This window comes from Aquarana catesbeiana, linkage group LG06, assembly GCF_042186555.1.
Source record: "Aquarana catesbeiana isolate 2022-GZ linkage group LG06, ASM4218655v1, whole genome shotgun sequence".
NCBI lineage: Eukaryota > Metazoa > Chordata > Amphibia > Anura > Ranidae > Aquarana > Aquarana catesbeiana.
Window position 1 is genome coordinate 253,408,972 of NC_133329.1, and position 22,556 is coordinate 253,431,527.

Genomic DNA, 22,556 nt, shown 5'->3' on the forward strand with positions numbered 1-22,556 from the left:
TGTCTACGGCGCAGGCGCCGTAGACAATGGCATGCAGACGCACCGAGCATGCCATTTCTAACGGCAATCGTGCCATTAGTGGCGGCTCCCACGCATGCACGGGAGTGACAGCATCGCGGCTCCGGCCAATCACAGCGCTGGAGCCATGATACCTGGAAGGAAGATGGACCCTTCCTGGAAGAGGGGACTGCGGTGACATCGCAGGCTCCTGTGTCAGGCAAGTGACACATAATGGGCTACTATGCGATGCATAGTAGCCCATTATGCTTTACTTTTGCAGGGAAACAAAGAGGAAGTAAAACCCATCAGGGTTTACTTCCTCTTTAAGAGTGTTAAGTGTTATTAAGGAAGTAGGTTAAAGAATATCTGTAGTCTGAGCATACCCTTTCATTTTATAACATCAGCATTGTAATAGCAATACAAATTATATTTATTTTTACAATCCAATATACTCAAAACACATTTAAAAAACGTAATTCATGCTGCCTCTCTGCTGACTATCATCGGATTTCTTAAAAAACATGGAGCCTGAAGTAGTAGAATCCCTTAAAATGTATTACTCTTTCTAGTACATGATTCAAGGATCATATTTGCTTTTATTTCTTTTTAATTTTTTCCTTGTTGGGTAGAATGTTATAAACAGTCCTACATATAAATATGTAAAGATTGGGACTGCAATTTTATTTTGTTTTTTAAATTGAGATATTTTGTTTGTTGGCCTTTTGTAGGGAGCTTCTGGAGAAGATGGCCGTCCAGGTCCTCCTGGTCCAATTGGAATTCGTGGTGAAACTGGTACCATGGGGCCTGCAGGCCCAAAAGGCAACAGTGTATGAACTCAAGCTATTTACCTAAATACACAAACAGTCAGTATTAAATTATTTCAGAAAACTAATTAAAATTTAAATTGTGTTTTTTTTTTGTTTTTTTTTACAGGGAGATCCTGGAAAGCCAGGAGAACAAGGAAGTGCAGGAGTTCCTGGACAAAGGGTGTGTTTTACATTGTATTTGATTTATGGTTGCTTGTTATTTTAAGCATTGATTTATTAATTTTCAAAGTTTTCCTAAAGGCTAAGTTCACTTTTTACAAAAAAAAAATGCACCTGTTAGCAGAATTTTTTTTACATTTATTATTTTTTGTAAAAGCACTGCATCCATGGTCAGTGGATCACAGGTGCAATGCCATGGTCCTGTACACTCTTCCACCAGCTAAGCAAAAATGTATGTAGGAAATGGGATTTTAAAGGCACACCCAATATAAGGAAAAGCACTGTCAGTTAAAAATTTATACCAATATTTATTGATACAGTTTTACACAAAAAAACAATAAAATGTGAAAACAGTTTTACATTCATAGTCAAAGGTAAAAATCCTCAACCTAATATTGACAAATGAAGAGAAAGAACTGTAATCACAAAGAATTCTAATCATAACCACGTCCACACATTTCAACATGTTTCGCCAGGAAGGCTTCATCAGGAAATGGACGAGGATTTTTGATTATTCCACAAAAGTACACATGATAAGAACAACCTCTAAAAAGAGTTCCGGGGAAGTCGCAGGACCCAAAGCGTCAAGTGAGAGGAGAGGGGAGGAGGGATACCCCCAGAGTTCACTCCCCCCTGTAGTCCAGAAAAATGCCTGATCACCCGTAGGGAGGGATGTATATTATTGTGAATGAAGACCATCCAAGACAGAGGAGATGATCACAGTATCGACACCCCATAATATAAGGAGATATTTATATTGGCAGCTCATGAGGACTAGTGGCACAATACCAATTATGAAAATGCATCTATGCGAGAATCAAGAGAGGGGACGCGGCTACTTCATGGTTTCTTGAAGGTGTTCACAAAGCTGTGTAGAAAACTACATCACGTTCCTATTGGTGCTACTGCAGAGACACCCAAAGATAATCAACTTCAAAGGGTAGTCACTTCCTGGTGCCGGCGTCCATATTCAGCATGAGCTCCCAAGCTGCTAACCAGCAGCTTGGGAGCTCATGCTGAATATGGACGCTGGCACCAGGAAGTGACTACCCTTTGGGGTTCATTATCTTTGGATGTTTCTGCAGTAGCACCAATAGGAACGTGATGTAGTTTTCTACACAGCTTTGTGAACACCTTCAAGAAACCATGAAGTAGTTGTGTCCCCTCTCTTGATTCTCGCATAGATGCATTTTCATAATTGGTATTTTGCTACTAGTCCTTATGAGCTCCCAATATGAATATCTCCTTATATCACGGGGTGTCGATACTGTGATCATCTCCTCTGTCTTGGATGGTCTTCATTCACAATAATATACATCCCTCGCTACGGGTGATCAGGCATTTTTCTGGACTACAGGGGGAGTGAACTCTGTGGGTATCCCTCCTCCCCTCTCCTCTCACTTGACGATTCGGGTCCTGTGACTTCCCCGGAACTCTTTTTAGAGGTTGTTCTTATCATGTGTACTGTTGTGGAATAATCAAAAATCCTTGTCCATTTTCCTGATGAAGCCTTCCTGGCGAAACATGTTGAAATGTGTGGACGTGGTTATGATTAGAATTCTTTGTGATTACAGTTCTTTCTCTTCATTTGTCAATATTAGGTTGAGGATGTTTGCCTTTGACTATGAATGTAAAACTGTTTTCACATCTTATTGTTTTTTTGTGTAAAACTGTATTAATAAATATTGGTATAAATTTTTAACTGACAGTGCTTTTCCTTATATTGGGTGTACCTTTAAAATCCCATTTCCTACATACATTTTTGCTTTACTACTTTTAGGGATGTTGGTACATAAAAAATGTTTCCAGTATTTCTGGAAATACTGATCTCTACCCATTTTGCTCGTCTTCCACCAGCTATTTTATCCATTTACAGACCTCTGTGAGGGAATGAGGCAAATGTGCCTGCAGAGCCTGTCACCACCATACCCATTGTAAACCTGACAGCTGCTGCAGGGGATCAGTTTGGGAGGGGGGGCTTCCCTTGCAATTTTTTTTTTTTTTTTTTACACACACTAGATACACACTTCTCATTCAGCCACTGATCTCTACTTAAGTGAAATAAATCACTGGCTGAAGAATATTTAGACATTCACACCTCCAGAAATTCATTTGATCCACATATCACTATTGTGTTCTGTAGTAATATAGGTGGGGAAAGAACAACAGCACACATCAACACTGCTGGATATGCACATTTCAGAAAATGTTTTCAGTGTAGGCAGAGGGGGAGGTGAGTATCTAAATTCGTTATTTGAGCGAGTATCATAGTTTTCTTTTTGGCTTTTGTGAAAAAGTCACTTTAAATGCTTCAAAACCTGGAAGATGGTTTATATGCAGAGCTCCAGTTTTAGTAAATCTCCCCCACTATTCTCATAGTAACAAAGTGACATAAAGATATCGGTATAAAACAAAAATAATCTATCAGTTGAAGCTTCTATTTCCAGCATGCCTTTATTTTCCATAGGGAGCTCCTGGAAAAGATGGTGAAGTTGGCCCATCTGGTCCTGGTGGTCCATCTGTAAGTAGTGAACCACATGAATACTGTTTTATTAGTCTGCAGAAGGTATTCTGACTAAAATTGTTAAACCATTGTCATTATTTATATTAAGGGACCTGCAGGAGAGAGAGGAGAACAAGGGCCACCAGGTCCTACAGGATTCCAGGTATTTTTGTTGTGTGTATTGTTATTATTTGGTATTTGTATCTCCCATTACAATTTCCATAACCTTAAAAAACATGAATGTATAAGTCTATATATACATAAATTAGCTTAATCTACTTGTTTAAGCATTACAACTCAATTTTTTTCTGCAGGGATTACCAGGTCCACCAGGTCCTCCTGGAGAGACTGGGAAGCCAGGTGATGAGGTAATACATTTATCACGTGTTTGCAGGTTATAGATATGAAAGAAAATGATTAGTAAAAACAACCTAAAATTACAATGGATCTACCTGAGGGCTCTGCCAGGGAATTCAAACATGAGAGCATTACACTTAATAGATAAAAACTCCTTGTGACAGCTTATAGCTGTTCATGCAGAAGTATGGTGAAAGTGCCTTTTGTTTCTAGCTTTCTGAGTATCTAATGTCAAGATGAGCCTATTGCACACCAGCTCAGGTACATGCGATACACATGGAAAAACTCCAAAATGGAAGTGTTTGAGACCAAACTAACAATTGTATCTAGCTGGCTTGGTATCAGTTTGTAGTCTCTACTATCAAATATGTAAGGATTATGAGCCTTCTTGGGAGCCATCTTGAGGATGGCCAATCTACTGCAAAGTAACTTTTATACTATCAGCTAAAAATACTGTAACAAAATATCAACAATGAATGTAACAGAAAAATTATGAGATAAGCGTTATACAAAATGACCATAAGGGGCTTACATGGGCATTCTTGGAACATTTAACTAGATCTGTTTCACAAAAATTTTTATAAAGTAAAGCTGAATGTGAGGGCACTTTACTAACAAGTTTCACTCACATTAGGTTAAAAGGGACCTTAAATAGAATTTTGTGTAATATAAGAATTAGTTAAGTAGCAGATTAAGCAGCACATAGAACCTCAAAAATGTTATTTTTAATTTATAAACTTTAAAAATTATGAAACATGTAGGTTAATAAAATGTTTATATTACCATATAGAAATTGGTTAAAAAAGTAAAATGTACATAAATTAGCTTAAGATTCATAGTTAGACAGTAAAAAAAGAGACAGTAATGATATTATAATATCAAATTTTGTTTTTGATTTAGGGAGTTCCTGGAGATTCTGGAGCTGCAGGACCCCTTGGTCCAAGAGTAAGTGCTGCCTATAAATTGCTATTATACATAATATAACATTTGCATAATAGGTTTATTATTCAGTGGAAAAATGTATTAAATTATTTAATGTAGGGAGAGCGTGGTAATCCCGGTGAAAGAGGAGAACCAGGCGCTTCAGGACTTCAAGGTGAAAAGGGTATGGCTGGAGGTCATGGACCTGATGGACCAAAGGTAAATTTAATTATTTAGGGACATATTTAAGAATGTAAAGGAAAGGATAAAACTGAATGTATGAAACCTTGTGCCTGTTCAAAATAGTATTCAAATTATCACATTTTATATGTTTGTAGCTGTCACCGTCATTTTGCATTTTATGCATTTTTATTTCATAGAACTATCACTACTTCCTAAATGCACAACATATTTTTTTGCCCATGCTTGTTTACTCTACGTCAACATTTATCACATTTTGTCTGGTAATTTAAATGGTATTGTACTAAAGTATATTTACTATCAACAAATATTAAATGTGTGATTCTAGGGAAGTCCAGGTCCAACTGGAACACCTGGAGATGTTGGACCACCTGGTCTGCAAGGTATGCCTGGAGAAAGAGGGATAGCTGGAACACCAGGCCCAAAAGGTGACAGAGTAAGTATTCCCTTGTGTTGTCCTTTTCTATTTTTTTTCTTAGGATACAGCAAATAACTATATTATATATATATATTTTATTAGGGAGGTATGGGAGAAAAAGGTTCTGAAGGTACAGCTGGCAATGATGGAGCAAGAGTAAGTATACTTTCTTGGGCATCTGACTGGACAAATCTTGATCATTAAAATAATTTCTACTAGGAGATGTAACCTTATAAGTCAGACTATGGGCTTATATTAGGCATGTGAAGACATTTGAAATAATACCTGTCTGTATTATCCCTGGAAAGTGGTTGTGAAGTAACATAGACAGTTTTATCCCACTGTGATAAATGAGCCCATAATTATACATTTTTTTTTTAAATTCTGAGTACATGGTTGCCACGCTATACACTGTATTAGCCTAGGAGGCACTGCACATAATTGCAACAGACCCAGAAGTTAAGATTTACAATTTTCAGTGGCTGCATACTTGTTACAGGTCAGTGACTCATGAAGTGAAGCATAGATGAGATTGAGAACCCCAGAACTTGCACATTTATTAATAAGTGAGAACTGACAGCTCCTTTATTTCCACACTCCCCTGAAACCATGGTTGGGAAGCATGATAGATGATATACTTAAAACTTGTTCATAGTTTGCCTGTGCAATATCTATTAAGAGAGTCCTTATGATTCTTTACTAAATAATTCCCTGTTTTTTTTTTTTTAAATCTTGGAGCAAGGCCCCCCTTTGTCCCTGACTGAATTTTGGTAAGAGAACCAGAATGTTGTGTATATATTTGACTGATATGGCACATACCATTAGGTGTTTGCCGCATCATTATTACAATATTGCCCTTATTTTAAGTTATCATAAGTTCTATTAGGAAAACAGAAGCCAATATAATAGCAGATATGCAATAATGATGTGATACACCAATGATGTTACGGCCTATGCCAGTCATAATAAATATAACTTTGGGATTGGTCCCCAAATGAAAAAAGTGGGCTGGTTCTCTTAAAAGCAAAATGAGCTCTCCTATAGTGAAAATCAACTGGTCTTAAGCACCTATTCACCAGTTCACTTTTTGAGCAGATTGATTCACCCAGCAGTGCAGAGTTATGAGATAACACCAGGAAGCATCAGGTAATTTGGGTAAGGGTATATCATAGCTCAGTGATTAAGAGACATCCACCTAAATGCAGTTAATGTTCTTCAAATATTGTAGGAAATAAAAATTGAATTATTCTTCATATTGTTCGTGCTTTATTATTTTTTTGCAATACAATAAATAATCAAGGCATAATTACATTTAAATACTGCTGACTTTTCACTTAAAATGTATGTGGTTACCCTTTAATTTTAAAAGATGGTATCAAAAACATTTTTATCAATTATTCGTTATCAGTTTTTTTTTTTGCATAGGAGGGTATATAAAATATGTAAAAAAATATATTCTTATTTTTCTCTCAGGGTCTTCCTGGTCCACTTGGCCCATCTGGTTCTGCAGGCCCAGCGGGTGAAAAGGTAACTTTATAGTATATAATGGTATAATTTAAATAAACTTTAAATGTATGAAACACTATTACTAAAAGTGATTTTTTTTTCTAGGGTGAGCCTGGTCCAAGAGGTGTGATGGGTCCAGTTGGTTCACGTGGAACGCCTGTGAGTACACTTTTTATATTTTCCCTTCAAAAAATGCAGCTTAATCTAGTTTTTGTAGTTGTAAGAATATTATAGGTCTAAAGATTAGCAAATGGATCTACAAGTTTGGACTATTTACCTAAATAATGTTGACATATTGTATATGAAATAAAGAGTCAAAATTGCTGTCTTATCTGTGGGTATTTTTGTTTTTTTTACACTTCATTTTATTTATGTTATTGTAACAGATTTTAGTTCTCTCCAAAGTTTGCACTTTTGTTATACCATAACCATTATTTTAGCCCATCTGCCAGTACTAGATATGTGTTTCCAAAAATGGGGCTCCCATCTTAAAACATCAGGCTGGTACTGACTTGCACAGGGCTCTTCTACATGCCCAAGGAGGTGGTGTGGGTAAAAAATGTTAATATGTAAGTGTAAAAATCAAAGTAAACACTGAGTTTAAAATGCATACATTAGAGATACATCAACAAAACTCCCAAATCACAATTTTTTAAAAAAAAGTTGAAGGCAATCATCAGGCATCTTGGATCTTTAAATATTCTTTAATGTTTTTTCTTCTCTAATGGTGTCAAAAGTTGATGAATAAAAGCTCTTAGACTGACTGAATATACATGTAATGCCAATTTAAAGTAGTGGTTACTGTGTTTTTTAATTCAGAAATATTAATATGGGCTAGTTCCTATACTGCTATTGTTTATTGGTTGATTCCTGCAATAGGAAGCATTGTGACACTTTTTCAGGCTCTTATTCTTGAAGAACCTCTTCATTGTAAAGTGGCATTAAGGCTTTGCCTACATGCCCATAGTCCTTCAGCTATAGTAATGCTGTGCAGGAACAGTAAACAGTGCTTCTAAGTGAAGGGTCTTTTTTTTGTAATTGTAGTAAAAAAATGTAACAAGAATACATTTTGGGTATCATTGAATGTAAAACCAGAGGTTAGGTCACTGGAGAGTATAAGACAAACTGCAAGCAGAGCAGATTTTTAATTAATTAATCATCATAAGACGGTAGTTACATAGTTACATAGTAGGTGAGGTTGAAAAAAGACACAAGCCCATCAAGTCCAACCTATGTGTGTGATTATATGTCAGTATTACATTGTATATCCCTGTATGTTGCGGTCATTCAGGTGCTTATCTAATAGTTTCTTGAAACTATTGATGCCCCCCCGCTGAGACCACCGCCTGTGGAAGGGAATTCCACATCCTTGCCGCTCTTACAGTAAAGAACCCTCTACGTAGTTTAAGGTTAAAATTCTTTTCTTCTAATTTTAATGAGTGGCTACGAGTCTTGTTAAACTTCCTTCTGCGAAAAAGTTTTATCCCTATTGTGGGGTCACCAGTATGGTATTTGTATATTGAAATCATATCCCCTCTCAAGTGTCTCTTCTCCAGAGAGAATAAGTTCAGTGCTTGCAACCTTTCTTCATAACTAATATCCTCCAGACCCTTTATTAACTTTGTTGCCCTTCTTTGTACTCGCTCCATTTCCAGTACATCCTTCCTGAGGACTGGTGCCCAGAACTGGACAGCATACTCTAGGTGTGGCCGGACCAGAGTCTTGTAGAGCGGGAGAATTATCGTTTTATCTCTGGAATTAATCCCCTTTTTAATGCATGCCAATATTCTGTTTGCTTTGTTAGCAGCAGCTTGGCATTGCATGCCATTGCTGAGCCGATTATCTACTAGGACCCCCAGGTCCTTTCCCATCCTAGATTTCCCCAGGGGTTCTCCCCCCAGTGTATAGATTGCATTAATATTTTTGCCACCCAAATGCATTATTTTTCTACACTGAACCTCATTTGCCATGTAGTTGCCCACCCCATTAATTTGTTCAGATCTTTTTGCAAGGTTTCCACATCCTGTGCAGACGTTATTGCCCTGCTTAGTATTGTCCGCAAATACAGAGATTGAACTGTTTACCCCATCCTCCAGGTCATTTATGAACAAATTAAACAGGATTGGTCCCAGCACAGAACCCTGGGGAGACCCCACTACCCACCCCTGACCATTCCGAGTACTCCCCATTTATTACCAACCTGTGAACTCGCCATTGTAGCCAGTTTTTAATCCATATACTCGCCCTATGGTCCATTCCAACGGACCTTATTTTGTACAGTAAATGTTTATGGGGAACTGTGTCAAATGCTTTTGCAAAATCCAGATACACTACGTCTACGGGCCTTCCTTTATCTAGATGGCAACTCACCTCCTTATGGAAGGTTAATAGATGCTGTATGTATCTTATAAGAGTACTGCTTGGACATTGAAGAAGGGGCTAGACCCTGAAAGCTTGTCCTGAAAATTTGGATGTTAGTGCAAATAAAAAAGTATCACAAGCAGTACTCAGTTGTTTTTGTTGCATGTGCACTAATATGGCTGCAATCATTTCAAAACTTAAAATGTCCTAAAAAAATAATAATTATCTTTTTTATCTTGTGTTTTTATTCACATGTTTTTCTATGTGTCAGGGCTCTCGAGGAGAAAATGGTCCCACCGGTCCTGTTGGTTTTGCTGGTCCACCGGTATGTGCCTTAGAACTGAAGTGCATTGTATGATTGTTCTCACATTTAGTGCAAAAAAAGCATTACATCGACACCATTGTATAACAAAAGAAAATGAAGACTGCAACCTAAAATTATATATATTCTTTGTATTAATAGGTAACAAACATTTGTTTGGAAAGCTTAGCTCGATATGCCTAATGAGCGTGAGAGACTTGCTTTTCAATACACATAATTTAATGTTGACCTTTCACACCTTTCACATTTTTCATTTCACCAAGTAACAACAACCATTTACAGTATACTTTCACACAGTAGAAACATTTGTATACACTGATGAAAGACAATTATAGAACAATTACTCTCTTAGTTGTTTAGTCAGAAAGAATGTTAGCTGAAGCTCCAAGAACACTCTCTTATATGGGAGAAGTTTAGTTTACTATAGCCACTGATATACTGTATGCTGGCATATTTTGAGAATACACATTAGATATTTGTAGAGTAAGTTATTTATATTTTTGTGCTACTGCCAATTGACAAATATTGTGAAACACAATCTGCCCATCTTTGTCTTAGGGACCCGATGGACAACCTGGAGTGAAAGGAGAACCTGGAGAGCCTGGTCAAAAAGGGGATGCTGGATCTCCTGGTCCTCAAGGTCTTTCTGGATCTCCTGGGTCACAAGTAAGTAACAAGAATGTCAACAAGTACAATAAAAGAGCAACCTGATAGTCACCATAGTTTTTTCATTTTCTAACCTGACCTGTAATTTATTTTTTTTAGAGAATAGCAATTAAAAGCATGATGTATCTGCATACATCAATTCCGAATTCAGGTGATAAAGCAGTGACAAAGTATTTAATGTATGAGGATTGTACACATAATGTTGGAATTCAATAGGGTTTATTGACGGGATCAAGATTAAACTTTAAAAATTCTGAAAAAATACTCCTGAATATGATATAAAAATCTTCCATAATACATTATATTATTAATAATTTTTTTTCAAACTAACAGATCAGGCATAAAACAGTACAGCCTATATTATTGCATCAGCTTTAAAGCTATAATTTAGAATAAACAGTACTATAATGCAGCATCTTTTTTTTAGGGACCTCATGGTGTGAACGGACTTAAGGGAGGTAGAGGAACCCAAGGACCCCCGGTAGGTAGAGATTATATTTAAGCTTGAAACAGTCTTTATTTATTTCTTTAGCAGATAAGAATGCACACAATGCATGATTTCTGATCTGTGGATGGCAAAACAAAGAGGTTGAATTAAAATATAAATAATACATGTTGGCAGTTTTATTAACATTAAAAAGTAGATTAACAAGAATATAAAAAGCTGAAGGGTTTTTTTTTGTTTTCTGTTTTTTTTTTTTAACCTAAAAGAAATGAATAATTGAGGGTGACTTAAACGACTAGAATATGTTACTTTGCAAAGTGAATTTTTTCTGTGCCAGGAAATTTTAACTTATGCCCCATGAATAAGGTGAAGCTTTGCTGACCTCAATAATCCAATAACATGCAAGCAACAATCTTGTTTTTTTATCATCCTTGAACATTTGTGTTCTTTTCAAAGTGACTACTTACCACATTCACTAAGCTGAGTGAAGATTCCTTTCAAAGTGAAAATTCCCTTGCAAAGTGAACACGTGCTACACTTTTAATAAACTATCTCCATTGTATTATGTTCTACTACAACACTTGTGGTATTGGTTAAACATTTGAAAAGACTAAATACACTAAAAGTAATGTGGCAGAGGCCATTAATTTACATTTTGTATTATAAAACATGTATGCAAAAGAATATGATGCCTTAATTGGGAAAGCCTGGAGTATTGCATCTTATAATCTGTTTGTATAAAGAATTTACAGTTTCCTTTTTTCCATGCTCCTTTTTGCAAAAATATTCATAACTTGTGTATTTTAAACTCAACTATTTACTGAGTATTTCCTTTTTGTTTTAAGGGAGCAACAGGATTTCCTGGTTCAGCTGGCAGAGTTGGACCTCCTGGGTCTGCTGTAAGTAAACCAAGAACACGTACTGCGCGTCTCAGCTGTGGTACTGCACTTCTCTGTCATGAAAATGTTCTTCTATAGTGCTGGTTTGTTTTTAACTCTATTTTAACTCAGTGGCACCCAAGCATATATTTATATATCACAATAACATTACATTGATATAAGCATTTTTTACGACAACCAGTAAGGTGTCTACTTTCAAGAATAGTTATATTTTAATAAAGTGTTACTAAACTAATCCACCCCGGTAAAATCAGTCTGTAGATGCAGTAAAGCATGCTTGTTATACGTACTGTGGAACCTAAGGGGTAATCCTGCGCATTGTGTAAAAAGGCTGTTTGATCCTCTCTTCTCTGATCCTCCCCCTTTTTCACTGTCCCCAATCCATCTCCTGATATACAAAGCCTTTGGAGTCACTCTGCACATGCTCAGTTTGGTGTGCATTGCTAGAGAGTTTTTTTTCTTGGGAGGGTGCATGTGATCAGCACTGTCCAGACAGAGGGTCAGGGGTCATGCAGTCTCATAGGACAGTCAGAATAGAATGAAAACTCCTCCTACAAACTTTAACCAGACACTGATAGAAGTCACAAGATTGCTATATACTGCTGATGAGAAAAGGTATTTAGCAGTTTATATTTACTAAAATAATTGCATTTCCATATTCTGTGTACTATGGGAGACCAGATATAGTGAATTCAGGGTCCTGGGTTTAGCAACTTTAAGTTATGGTAAAGCAGAGAGAAGTGAAAATAGTGGACATGATGCTGTATGACCATGCCCTCCACACATAGCAAAGCACTAATATAGCCATCAATACAACACACCATGTGGGTTTAAACAAACCCATGGCATCCCTGTTATTTGGAACAAGACTTTGTGATTAAAAAATAATGTGATACCATACATCCTAGGATAGTGTGTAGAGAACCATATTTCTAAGATAGTGTAAATAAAATTCAGGTAATTTAGGCTCCATAGAGGTATACATTTTCAATTTATTTGTGTTTATATTAGTTAATGGGCTTTTGTTTTTTCTTAACAGGGAGCTGTGGGACCTCCTGGTCCTATTGGTGATCCAGGCAAGGAAGGTCCACCAGGTATTCGTGGTGAGCCTGGCACACATGGTAGAATTGGAGACAGAGGTCCTGCTGGCCCCTCTGGAAGTCCTGGTGATAAAGGAGACTCTGGAGATGATGGACAGCCAGTATGTTTTCTTATAGTTTTTCAAGAATGATATTTGAACTATGTTTTATGCCAGGTTGATGTGCCAGAGGATTTTAATGAGAACCATTAGTTACTTTGTACTGAAGTTATCTATATTTTAAAGATGTCAATTTATCAATAGAATAAAAAAAACGCACATCAGTTCATGCTTATACCTACTCATGTAAGATTGTGTATGTGAGGTCATATTACCCATCTTTTTGACTGGTCTAGGTTTGTTGTATTTAATGCCAATCAATTTTAAACTAATTATTTTCAAATGAATTTGAGAAGCACTATATATATATATATATATATATATATATATATATATATATATATGTGTTTTTTTTTATGCTTCATTCAGTCATTTAAATGTAACTGCCCTTGACCTATCCAATGTTTTTTTTATTTTTTTTATTTTGGCCTCTTAATATATTGGTTATATAGGATCAGAAATGGCCATATACAGTGGGCTAGATTTTTCTTTAGACTACTTGGCAAAAAATGATAAATCATGATCTTGTTTTAACCCTTTGAACAGCTCTACAGAGGCCTTTAAAAAAAGTTAAACCGTTTTACAATTGTTTATTGTACATGTTTGTATATTATCAATATTCTCACCAAGACTATATTTTCAGTGTTTGTGTAATACATAGAATAAGGTATCTTAATTTTACCTTTTCTTTTTATTCTTAAACTTTAGGGTCCTGATGGTCCACCAGGTCCAGCTGGAACAACAGGTCAAAGGGGTATAGTTGGCATGCCGGGGCAAAGAGGAGAAAGAGGAATGCCAGGTCTTCCAGGGCCAGCTGTGAGTATCTCAGTAGTAGCTGTTATTGCGCTTTAAAATTTTATAATAAGTAGTAGGTATGCAATGTATATGAGGACACAACTAATTCCACTATAGGAGATGGTGTGATTTTTCTGAAAACACTATGGGGTTGATTTACTAATTTACTACTGGGGAGTGCAAACACTGGTGCAGCTCTGCATAGAAACCAATCCGCTTCCAGGTTTTTTTTGTCAAGCTTAATTGAACAAGCTAAAGTTAAAAGCTGATTGGCTACCATGCAGAGCTGAACCAGATTTTGCACTCTCCAGTTTTAGTAAATCAACTGATCATCATATGCAAGTGCAAATGAGTTTATTATATTAAACACAACTGACCTAAAATAAATGAAGGTCTACAATACAGAAGTAGTGATATGGCTTCTTTATGATTCTAAACTTATCAGTTGAAAACTTGTATGCTCATTAACTATTGTACTAAAAAAGAGCAATTATTATTAAAGCATATCTAAATCCAAAAACAAAAATGTAATATATTACAGCTTACCAGTCTTTAAATGTGGCGGCTTTATTAATTTTGATTTTTAAGATTAAATACATTCTCTTCCCTTGTCACTTGTCCTTGTCACTTCCTGTGAGCAGAACTGAAGGCACAATGTTATCTTTCTTCTGTAAACTATCAATCACCTATGTAATGGAGATGAAGAGAGGAAGACATGTTTGAAGTCTGTCCAACCTGGGTGACAAACATGGCTTTCTCCATAGATACAGTACAGTGAGTGAGTGCTGTTACCCTAGGACATTAAGTGTGCTATTGACAAGGTTGGTAAGCAGTAATTAATTAGATTTTTTTTTTGGGGGGGGGTTAATGTTTTAACCACTTACAGATCGGAAGGATTTACCCACTTCCTGACTAGGCCATTTTTTTGCTATACACACTGTTTCAATTTAACTGACATTTGCGCGGTCAGGCAACGTTGTACACAAACAAAATTTATGTCCTTTTTTTCCCACAAATAGAGCTTTCTTTTGGTGGTATTTGTGGTTTTTATTTTTTGCACTATCAACAAAAAAAGATCAACAATTTTGAAAAAAAAAATATTTTTGCTATAATAAATATCCCCCCCCAAAAAAAAAGTCTTCATTAGTTTAGGCGCAAAAGTTATAGTGTCTACAAAATAGGGGATTTATTTATGGCATTTTTATTATTTTTATTTTTTTTACTAGTAATGCCGGTGATCTGCAATTTTTAGCTGGACTGCGACATTGCGGCAGACAGATCGGACACTTTTGACACTTTGTTGGGACCAGTGACATTTATTCAGGGAAAGATAGATCTAGATATCTTGATAGATAGCGCTAAAAATAGCCACTGATTACTGTATAAATGTCACTGGCAGGGAAGGGGTTTACACTAGGAGGCAATCAAGGGGTTTAGTGTTCCCTAGGGAGGTGTTTCTAACTGTGGGGGCAGTGTACTGACTGGAGGAGGAGAGAGATTGCTGTTCCTGATCACTAGGAACAGCAGATCTCTCTCTACTCCCCTGTCAGAATGGGGATCTGTTGTGGGCACGCCCTATCGCTTCTTAAAGTGGCCGACATAAAATGACGCCAATTCTCGCAGCCGTGCCAACCTGCCGCAGTACAACTGCAGCAGCCGGTTGGCAAGTAGTTACATTATTTTTTTATCATTCTTGAATTTAACTTTATTAAATATTAAAGTGGTATTTTACCTTTTGGTATGGCATATTAAATATATTCACTTACTATCTAATAAGACACTAATATCTAAAGGTGAAATATCTGCACTTCAGTTCCTGGATCTGCCTACTTGCTTGTGTGATTATTCTATATTTATATTGTGCAGATTTTTGGTAAAAGGATGAGACTTTTTCTGAACAAGGAGCTCTATTGTTGTTCTGAGAAACAATAGGGCAGTGTTTCTCAGTGTCTTTAAAATGTTGTACTGTTACGACTCATTAAAGGTACCCACCAAACTCGAACACTCTATAACAATTACCAATAGCTATTTTGGGCTGATAGGTATGCACCTAATAAAGCATGCGTTGTATATCACATATACTGACATGAACCATTAATCTATAGTCAGAAGCACCCCTAAACCTATCTTAAGTACCACTGGATACACATGTACCACTTATTAACAAACTGTATAATGGGTGAATCAGTTCGCCATTGTCCTCTCATAATTGCAAGATTTGTTTATAGCATTCTATACATTAACTTATAGGCATTGGTGTCTTCTGACCAGAGATTACTTAACACCACATCGCACATTAACAAATACTGCAATATAATTCATATTTTTAGTATGAGTTATGATGACATTTGAAAATTAATTGACACTGAAGGGGAAGGTTATATCTAATAGTATACAGTTACATAGTTAAGTAACTTGAAAAAATGGCTGATAGTTCAGCTTTTCACAATTTCTGCAGTTGTTTCTGACTGAAGGCATAACAAAACTGTGAAGTTTCTGCCTATTTTGTCTCACTGGAGGAAAATAGAAAATGCTTGCTGGCTCTTCAGGAAGTCTCTCATTGCTCTGGATCGAAATATTGATATTTTAGACTTTTGTAATTTAAAATGGATATAACTGGCTGCAACAAAAAAATCTCCAATTATTTTTTTAAATTGCTTTGTTCCTGCCTATGCAATAAAATGTTTCACATCTTAAAAAGTCCCTGTCCATAGACCATTCATTTAAAAAAAAATCTTCACAAAAAATTATATGGATAAGGATATTTTTAAGGTCGATCAGCAAACATATTATTTGTTGTTGTAATCGATATAATTATTAATATTATATCTGCGTATTAATTTGTCTAGTCCCTATCATTGGTTGGTCTATTAAACTCTGAGCACATGCTATTGTTAATATCACAATAATACCAGGTTAGCTATGAAACCAAACACACGGTGCTGCTAGTAAAACAATATCTTATTTTATTTCCCAAGGAGTTAAGAAACCATCATAAAAGTACTAAAAGGGTATTACAATGTTACATAGCTTACAATCAGAACACACTTTACTAACAGCACATCTCTACAACATATAACAACAATGAGATATCAAAGATACTTATCACACATGGTTTCCTCTGCGAGTTCTGGATGATAAAAGGGGTTTGGGCCTCATGGAATATAGGCCCAAGCCCTCGGTCAGAGCAAGGTCCCAAGATAGCATAGGGAGACCCTTACAGCAGGCTTCTCAGCAACCAAGAGGGGGAACAAAAAGCCTGTGTCTTCCTTTCATTCAAACATACACGCCCACTCGTAGCCAACCCTATTTGCCTTTTATCCAATATACATTGCCGAGGAGGTATCCCTCCCAAATGTCTGCCCATTCTCCAGGAAGCATGGTATATTGTCCACCAGGGCCAGCGTCTCTATTAGCCCTGTGTCAGATCTTCAATAGACATCTTGGCAGCAGTGGTCTCTTTGAAATTTGTACTCACACATGTCACAGCAGGTGGGCTTGAGCCAAGGCATTGTTCTTCTGATCACAAAGCTTTGATGTGTTTCATTCCTACCTGGCTGTGTCAAACAGGAAGTGAAATACCAGAAGTAAGATATTAAACCATGTTGCTATCCAACAAATGCCGCTTTGCGCCTAAAGGGTGCATACCACCCTTCTTCAGACACGGCTCCTATTGAACAGTCCATAACTGTTTCCTCCCCAACATGTGTTTCCAAGCCAGTACCTATAGAACAGTCTTTAACCGTCTTAACGTGTTGTGTTTTCAACTTGTGCAGAAACAGCCCCTATGGAACAGTCCATAAATGTCTTAACGCATGTTGCGCTTCTCAACATAGGCCTCAGAACCAGCTCCTGTGGAACAGTCCATAACGGTCCTAATGTGCTGTGTTTCCCAACATGTGCCGCTTTGTTACTGTGTGACACACCAACATCATTCTTCCATGACAGCTCCCATGTCACCATTCTGTAGCTTCTTCTTTCTAACATCTTCATGAAGGGGTATAAAACAGGCAAGGGGTGTCCATACACTCATCATTCACCAGCACACATCCAGAGCAGCATCTTAACCAGCTTTCAGATATAGAGTCTCGAGGAGGGCCTTTTGCCCATGTTACTAGCTTAAAATATACCTTTATCATACTATACCATGACATAAATCACCCATTACCATAATATATACATATATACCTATGACCCATCAGATTTCGGGCATGTCAGTGGTATTGCAGGGCTCTGACTTGGCAGCAAAGTCTCTAACTTGTACGCAGAGACCCTACCGTCACTTCGTTCCCCAGCTTGCATAGATAACTGGGCGACCCTTCTATATAAATATCAAGTCCAATAACACATATAAATCTGCAACAATGACAAAACCCACACAATTCCATCCCTGTGCCTGGATTTAAGAGACCATGCCCAGGGTATACCATGCACCCCTACCTATTGTTAGGTTCAAAGAACCATCTAGTTCCATGACTAACGTTACATCGGCATTCTTTAGGACAAGGAAACAAACTTGTCTATGTCCCAAATAATACCCAGGTGCTTCCTTCCCAGCAATGATCCATCCATCCCAAATACAGAATGAAATATCTTCCCAACATTTTATTGTTCACCACCATGTATTGACCTGGCATACAAAGGACATCATGGTCATGCTTCTGACCAAGGGAAGTATCAACCTGCCTCCATCTTCCAGCTTCTTTGATCATATGTGGGCAATTAGCCTCAAACGCAAGAAGATAGAATCCCCAGTCAGTAAGCCCATTAATGCCACCAAATATACAGACCGAGTCTGCACTTCTGTATTTGAGATCATACAGCATAACACCTTTCACAATCCAAACTGGTACAGCCCATCCAGGCAATCGACCACCACTTTGAATCAGTGTAAGCGACGTGTTTGGCAAAGTCTTACTGAGCGGTGATGCTAACTCATAAGGCCTCTGTCCCTCATATGGAGACTGTACAATCAGCTCAATGCTGGTTGACACTTCCACCTGCCACTTTGTGCACGCAAGAGCCAATGACAGATTCCTGTCCTATACCATCACATTCTCTACCAAACTCTCAACATGGTTGACAAAATCTTGAGCCAATTTAACCTGGGTATTTATGTGACTTTGTTGAATGTTATTAAGGATGCCACCAATCTCTCTGAGTAACAAAGCCCCGCTTATTCTCTGAAGCTATGGCTGTGAGTTTGTCCCTCAGGAGGCCGATGTCCACCCCATTAACAACACCCATCCCAGCTCCTATTCCCCCAATATAGTGCTGAATACATCCCTCCTCTTTCGGGTTACTCCTCAGAAATACGCGCCCTGCATGAACCTCATTCTGTGTCCGCACATCTCTGGGAGCAAGTCACTGGTATACTGACTGCACTTGATTCAGTGTATATTCAGCACATATAGGGTAATGGAATTTTACCAACCATTGCGAGACATTGAAGTGCCATGTGGTGAAGGCATACTGTACCCTGGTAGCCAGCATTTTGCTCCCTGTATCTAACGGAGCATGCTCCTGTGTGTATTCACTGGCCTTCCCTGTGCCGGGTTTCAACCTCTCAGGTGAGACATCAACCAGGCGAATCTCCCTATACAAGGAAATTTTCACCCCATTGATGTGTCACCTGGCCAACCTCCAGTCTGGCCAACCGACACCTTATTATGTATAAGCGCCAGTCTCCTGGGTACCTGCACCATTTTACTTCCATTACGGCAATACATGTCATACATTAAAAAACCTTTTCTTCTTTCAATTCCTTCCTTCAACAAAAAAAACCAAACATATTTTACATTTCAGGTTCTGACAGATTGGATGTGTATATTCCTTCCCCAACCTCCAACCCATTGCACATGTATTAATAGCATGTTTGCATTGCTCAGGAGAGACTCCGGTAAAAATTTTTCACAAGTCTCGTTGATGGGCAAAGTCCTTCAGATCCAGCATTAGCCCTAAATTGTCCATAAGCAAAAACAAGTATTAAACTGAATCTTTTCATTTGTCCCTTCTCTCCTGATGTTTAACAGAACAAATTTGCGGTGTAATATGGCAGAAACAAACTGCCAACCAAATGAACATCTGTCATCCCTGTTCCGGAGACCTCTCCAATCACGCTTCACCAGGACTCTGGAAGTGAAAAAAAACAAGAGCAGAATCAAATTCTTATCCATAATATCTGCTCGCTTACTACGTCTACTTATAGTTCCTTCCTTGGAACCCAGGAACTTAGTATTCCTGGCTTCTGCAACTCTGACCAAACTATCAAAACAACCATGACCCCTTTAGGCTGAACCCACTCTAAAATGGATCCCCATGGTATGATCAAAAATTTTAAAAACATGAACTTGAACGTTGCTTCTCAAAATTCAAAATTTTAAGCATTAAAAAGACAATGCATTATCTGTACTTTCAGACCTATGCACCAACTCCCCTTTCAGGTGTACAAAGCGTACACCTTGTAACTTTTCCCACCTGAATGAACATAAAACAAAGAGAGAAAAAAAACGAACTCTAGAAGCTAGAATGGCCTCCTACCAACAACTCTTGTCTTAAATCAACAAAATGTATTCAGTTGCAGGACATATCCCATGACCATCTATTCAGCTGCTAATTGACGGAATGGCCAATTACCCCCCTTTCAGGTGGACTAAACAATAATTTCTCCACCTGAACAAACAAAAATAAAATGGATGACTAAACAAATACCAAAAATATTAAAAAAAAATTAAAAAACTTAACAAAAAAATTAAAATTCTGGCCATTATTACACAAAAACAACATGACAAGACAACCACCATAAGACAATGACAAACACTCAACTTTTAACTAAAGACATCCATGGATTTTCCTCCTGAGAAAAGTAAGTGCTCATTTCCATCTGAAAGACAATTAGTTAATGGGAAAAACAAAAAAACAGAACATCTGTACTTCATCACAACATTTGTAACTTCACTTGTAACACTTGAAACCCTTAATGCCTAACTATTGTTTATCTTATTTTTTCATTGTTTGCAAACAATTACTAATTAATGAGCTCATGGTACCATTTGATAATCGATTATGCCTTTACCATAACCTAACCCCTGTTTTGCTAAATGTGCTAAATGTGCTAAATGTGCCCACTGTTGTTCTCTCTTTGAACAACCTGCAAACAAACACAGATATTAGTATCCAAACCAGTTTTATCTTCTTCCAAGGTCTCTGAAAAAGGAACACAAAGACGGTGATTACACACAATTATCATGACAATTGACCTTTTAAGTCCCCCAAGCCTTTTCCCATTTATTGTAATGTAGGGGAACATTTGCTATGTATAAGGTTTAGATGTGAGCGTCGTATATAAATAAAATATGGCAAGGAGCATCCATGCAGCTCACTAAGTGCTGCTAACATTGTTTCCCCCAGTGCTACATTTGAATAACAATGCAGCTACCTCCATTTTGACTCTACGTAACTGTTGTCCATATTGGCGATCTTCAGTCTGTAGTCTCCGCATTTGGGTCTTTAGAGGGAAATAGGTTTGATTACTACGGCCTCCATGCTTTGGGTTGCTACCCCATCGGGCAGAATACACTTCATAATGCCTTGGGGTTTTGGGGTACTGCCATCTCTTTTTGATACCATTATTTGCCGCCCAACAATATTTAGCGATGTGACGCCCCCTTTTACACAAAAAACATTTGAGGGCTGGTCTCTCTGTATAGGCCCTTCTTTGAGCATACGGCAGTGGAAACTCACATTGCTGGACATTATTACTACGATTACTATGCTTGGAATAGCTAGACTTTACACTTTCATCGTCTGAGGAGTCATCAGAAGTTTCAACTCCTGAATCACTTTCAAGCACAGTTATCGCATTTTTATTTACATCTCCACCATTGATTTCTGTCCTAGCAACATCACTTGCAGCAATAAGAGCATCTGGTTTTTCTGCATGCTTCACTTCTATCTTTTCTGAGCACTGCGCATGTGTGGGGGGGTACCTCCACCATTGCACATTCAGCTTTTGCATGTTTGGAGGACAACTCCGTTACGGCTGCCTGTGCACCCTGTAATTCTGGGGTTTCCTGCTCCATGCTAGCAATGTTATGGGCTTTACAATATCAATGTCCATGCCTATTCCATTTAGAACATCTGAACTCTCTCTGCCTTCCTGTACCTCTGCTTATTATGGATACACCTGCCTTTGACCCATATTCCCTATCACTGGACTCTTGACAGAAGTCTTGCAGGATATTGACAGAATTTTGGTAGGATCGAGCATTCCTCAGAGCCATTCTAATGGGATAGCTTACATAACACTTATTGGCCATTGAGTATATGAAACTTGTATCATCCTCCAATAAGTCAGGACAGTTGAACACTTTCGTATACAATGCAAGATACTCACTGCAGAACAAAATTGGGTCATCTCCTCTCCTAAATCTCATTAGTTTTAAATCACTCATACCATTATCACGACTGTCCACAATACGCTGCAACTCTTTCCTCCGCACCTCTGCATCTGCTAAGTTATCATTAACCTGTGCAAATAACTGGCCTGCCAAAGGTCCTGGTAGCCATGCTCTCAGAAGAGAACATGCATCCTCATTACTCAAATGAAATTTAAGGACTAGAGCCTCAAATTTATTGGACAGACTCACTGGTGATTCCAGGGCATTAAATTCACCCAGAATCTGGCACAAAGTAAGTCTCTCTTGGATTGTAATCAAACTGTTATCCTGCTTCGAAGCTATGGGTGCAATAGCAGAATGTGTTTCATCACAGCCCTTCTCCTCATTGACTGTGCAGATATTGGCCAATTGGCACATTCCTTTGTGCTCATTGAGCGATACTATACATTGCTCTTTAGTAAGAAGCTGGGAGTGTGCATTTTCTAATTTTCTTTCTAAAGACATAACCAACTCTTCCATCTCTGACACCTTTATTCGCAATGACTCTAAAAGTTTGCTCTTCGTATCACAGTCCATGCT

At 37.7% G+C, this 22,556-nt stretch overlaps 1 protein-coding gene across 1 annotated transcript in view; it reads left to right on the forward strand.

The window, feature by feature from the left end:
• COL5A2 (collagen type V alpha 2 chain) overlaps window positions 1-22,556 on the forward strand; it is a 300,803-nt gene that overhangs the window by 240,607 nt on the left and 37,640 nt on the right. The window contains exons 27-43 of the mRNA XM_073633213.1: window positions 729-827; window positions 934-987; window positions 3,454-3,507; window positions 3,599-3,652; window positions 3,804-3,857; window positions 4,747-4,791; window positions 4,888-4,986; window positions 5,297-5,404; window positions 5,489-5,542; window positions 6,860-6,913; window positions 6,998-7,051; window positions 9,525-9,578; window positions 10,134-10,241; window positions 10,669-10,722; window positions 11,532-11,585; window positions 12,625-12,786; window positions 13,492-13,599. Coding sequence (XP_073489314.1) covers window positions 729-827; window positions 934-987; window positions 3,454-3,507; window positions 3,599-3,652; window positions 3,804-3,857; window positions 4,747-4,791; window positions 4,888-4,986; window positions 5,297-5,404; window positions 5,489-5,542; window positions 6,860-6,913; window positions 6,998-7,051; window positions 9,525-9,578; window positions 10,134-10,241; window positions 10,669-10,722; window positions 11,532-11,585; window positions 12,625-12,786; window positions 13,492-13,599 — 1,269 coding nt within the window. The remainder of the gene's footprint in view (window positions 1-728; window positions 828-933; window positions 988-3,453; window positions 3,508-3,598; window positions 3,653-3,803; window positions 3,858-4,746; window positions 4,792-4,887; window positions 4,987-5,296; window positions 5,405-5,488; window positions 5,543-6,859; window positions 6,914-6,997; window positions 7,052-9,524; window positions 9,579-10,133; window positions 10,242-10,668; window positions 10,723-11,531; window positions 11,586-12,624; window positions 12,787-13,491; window positions 13,600-22,556) is intronic.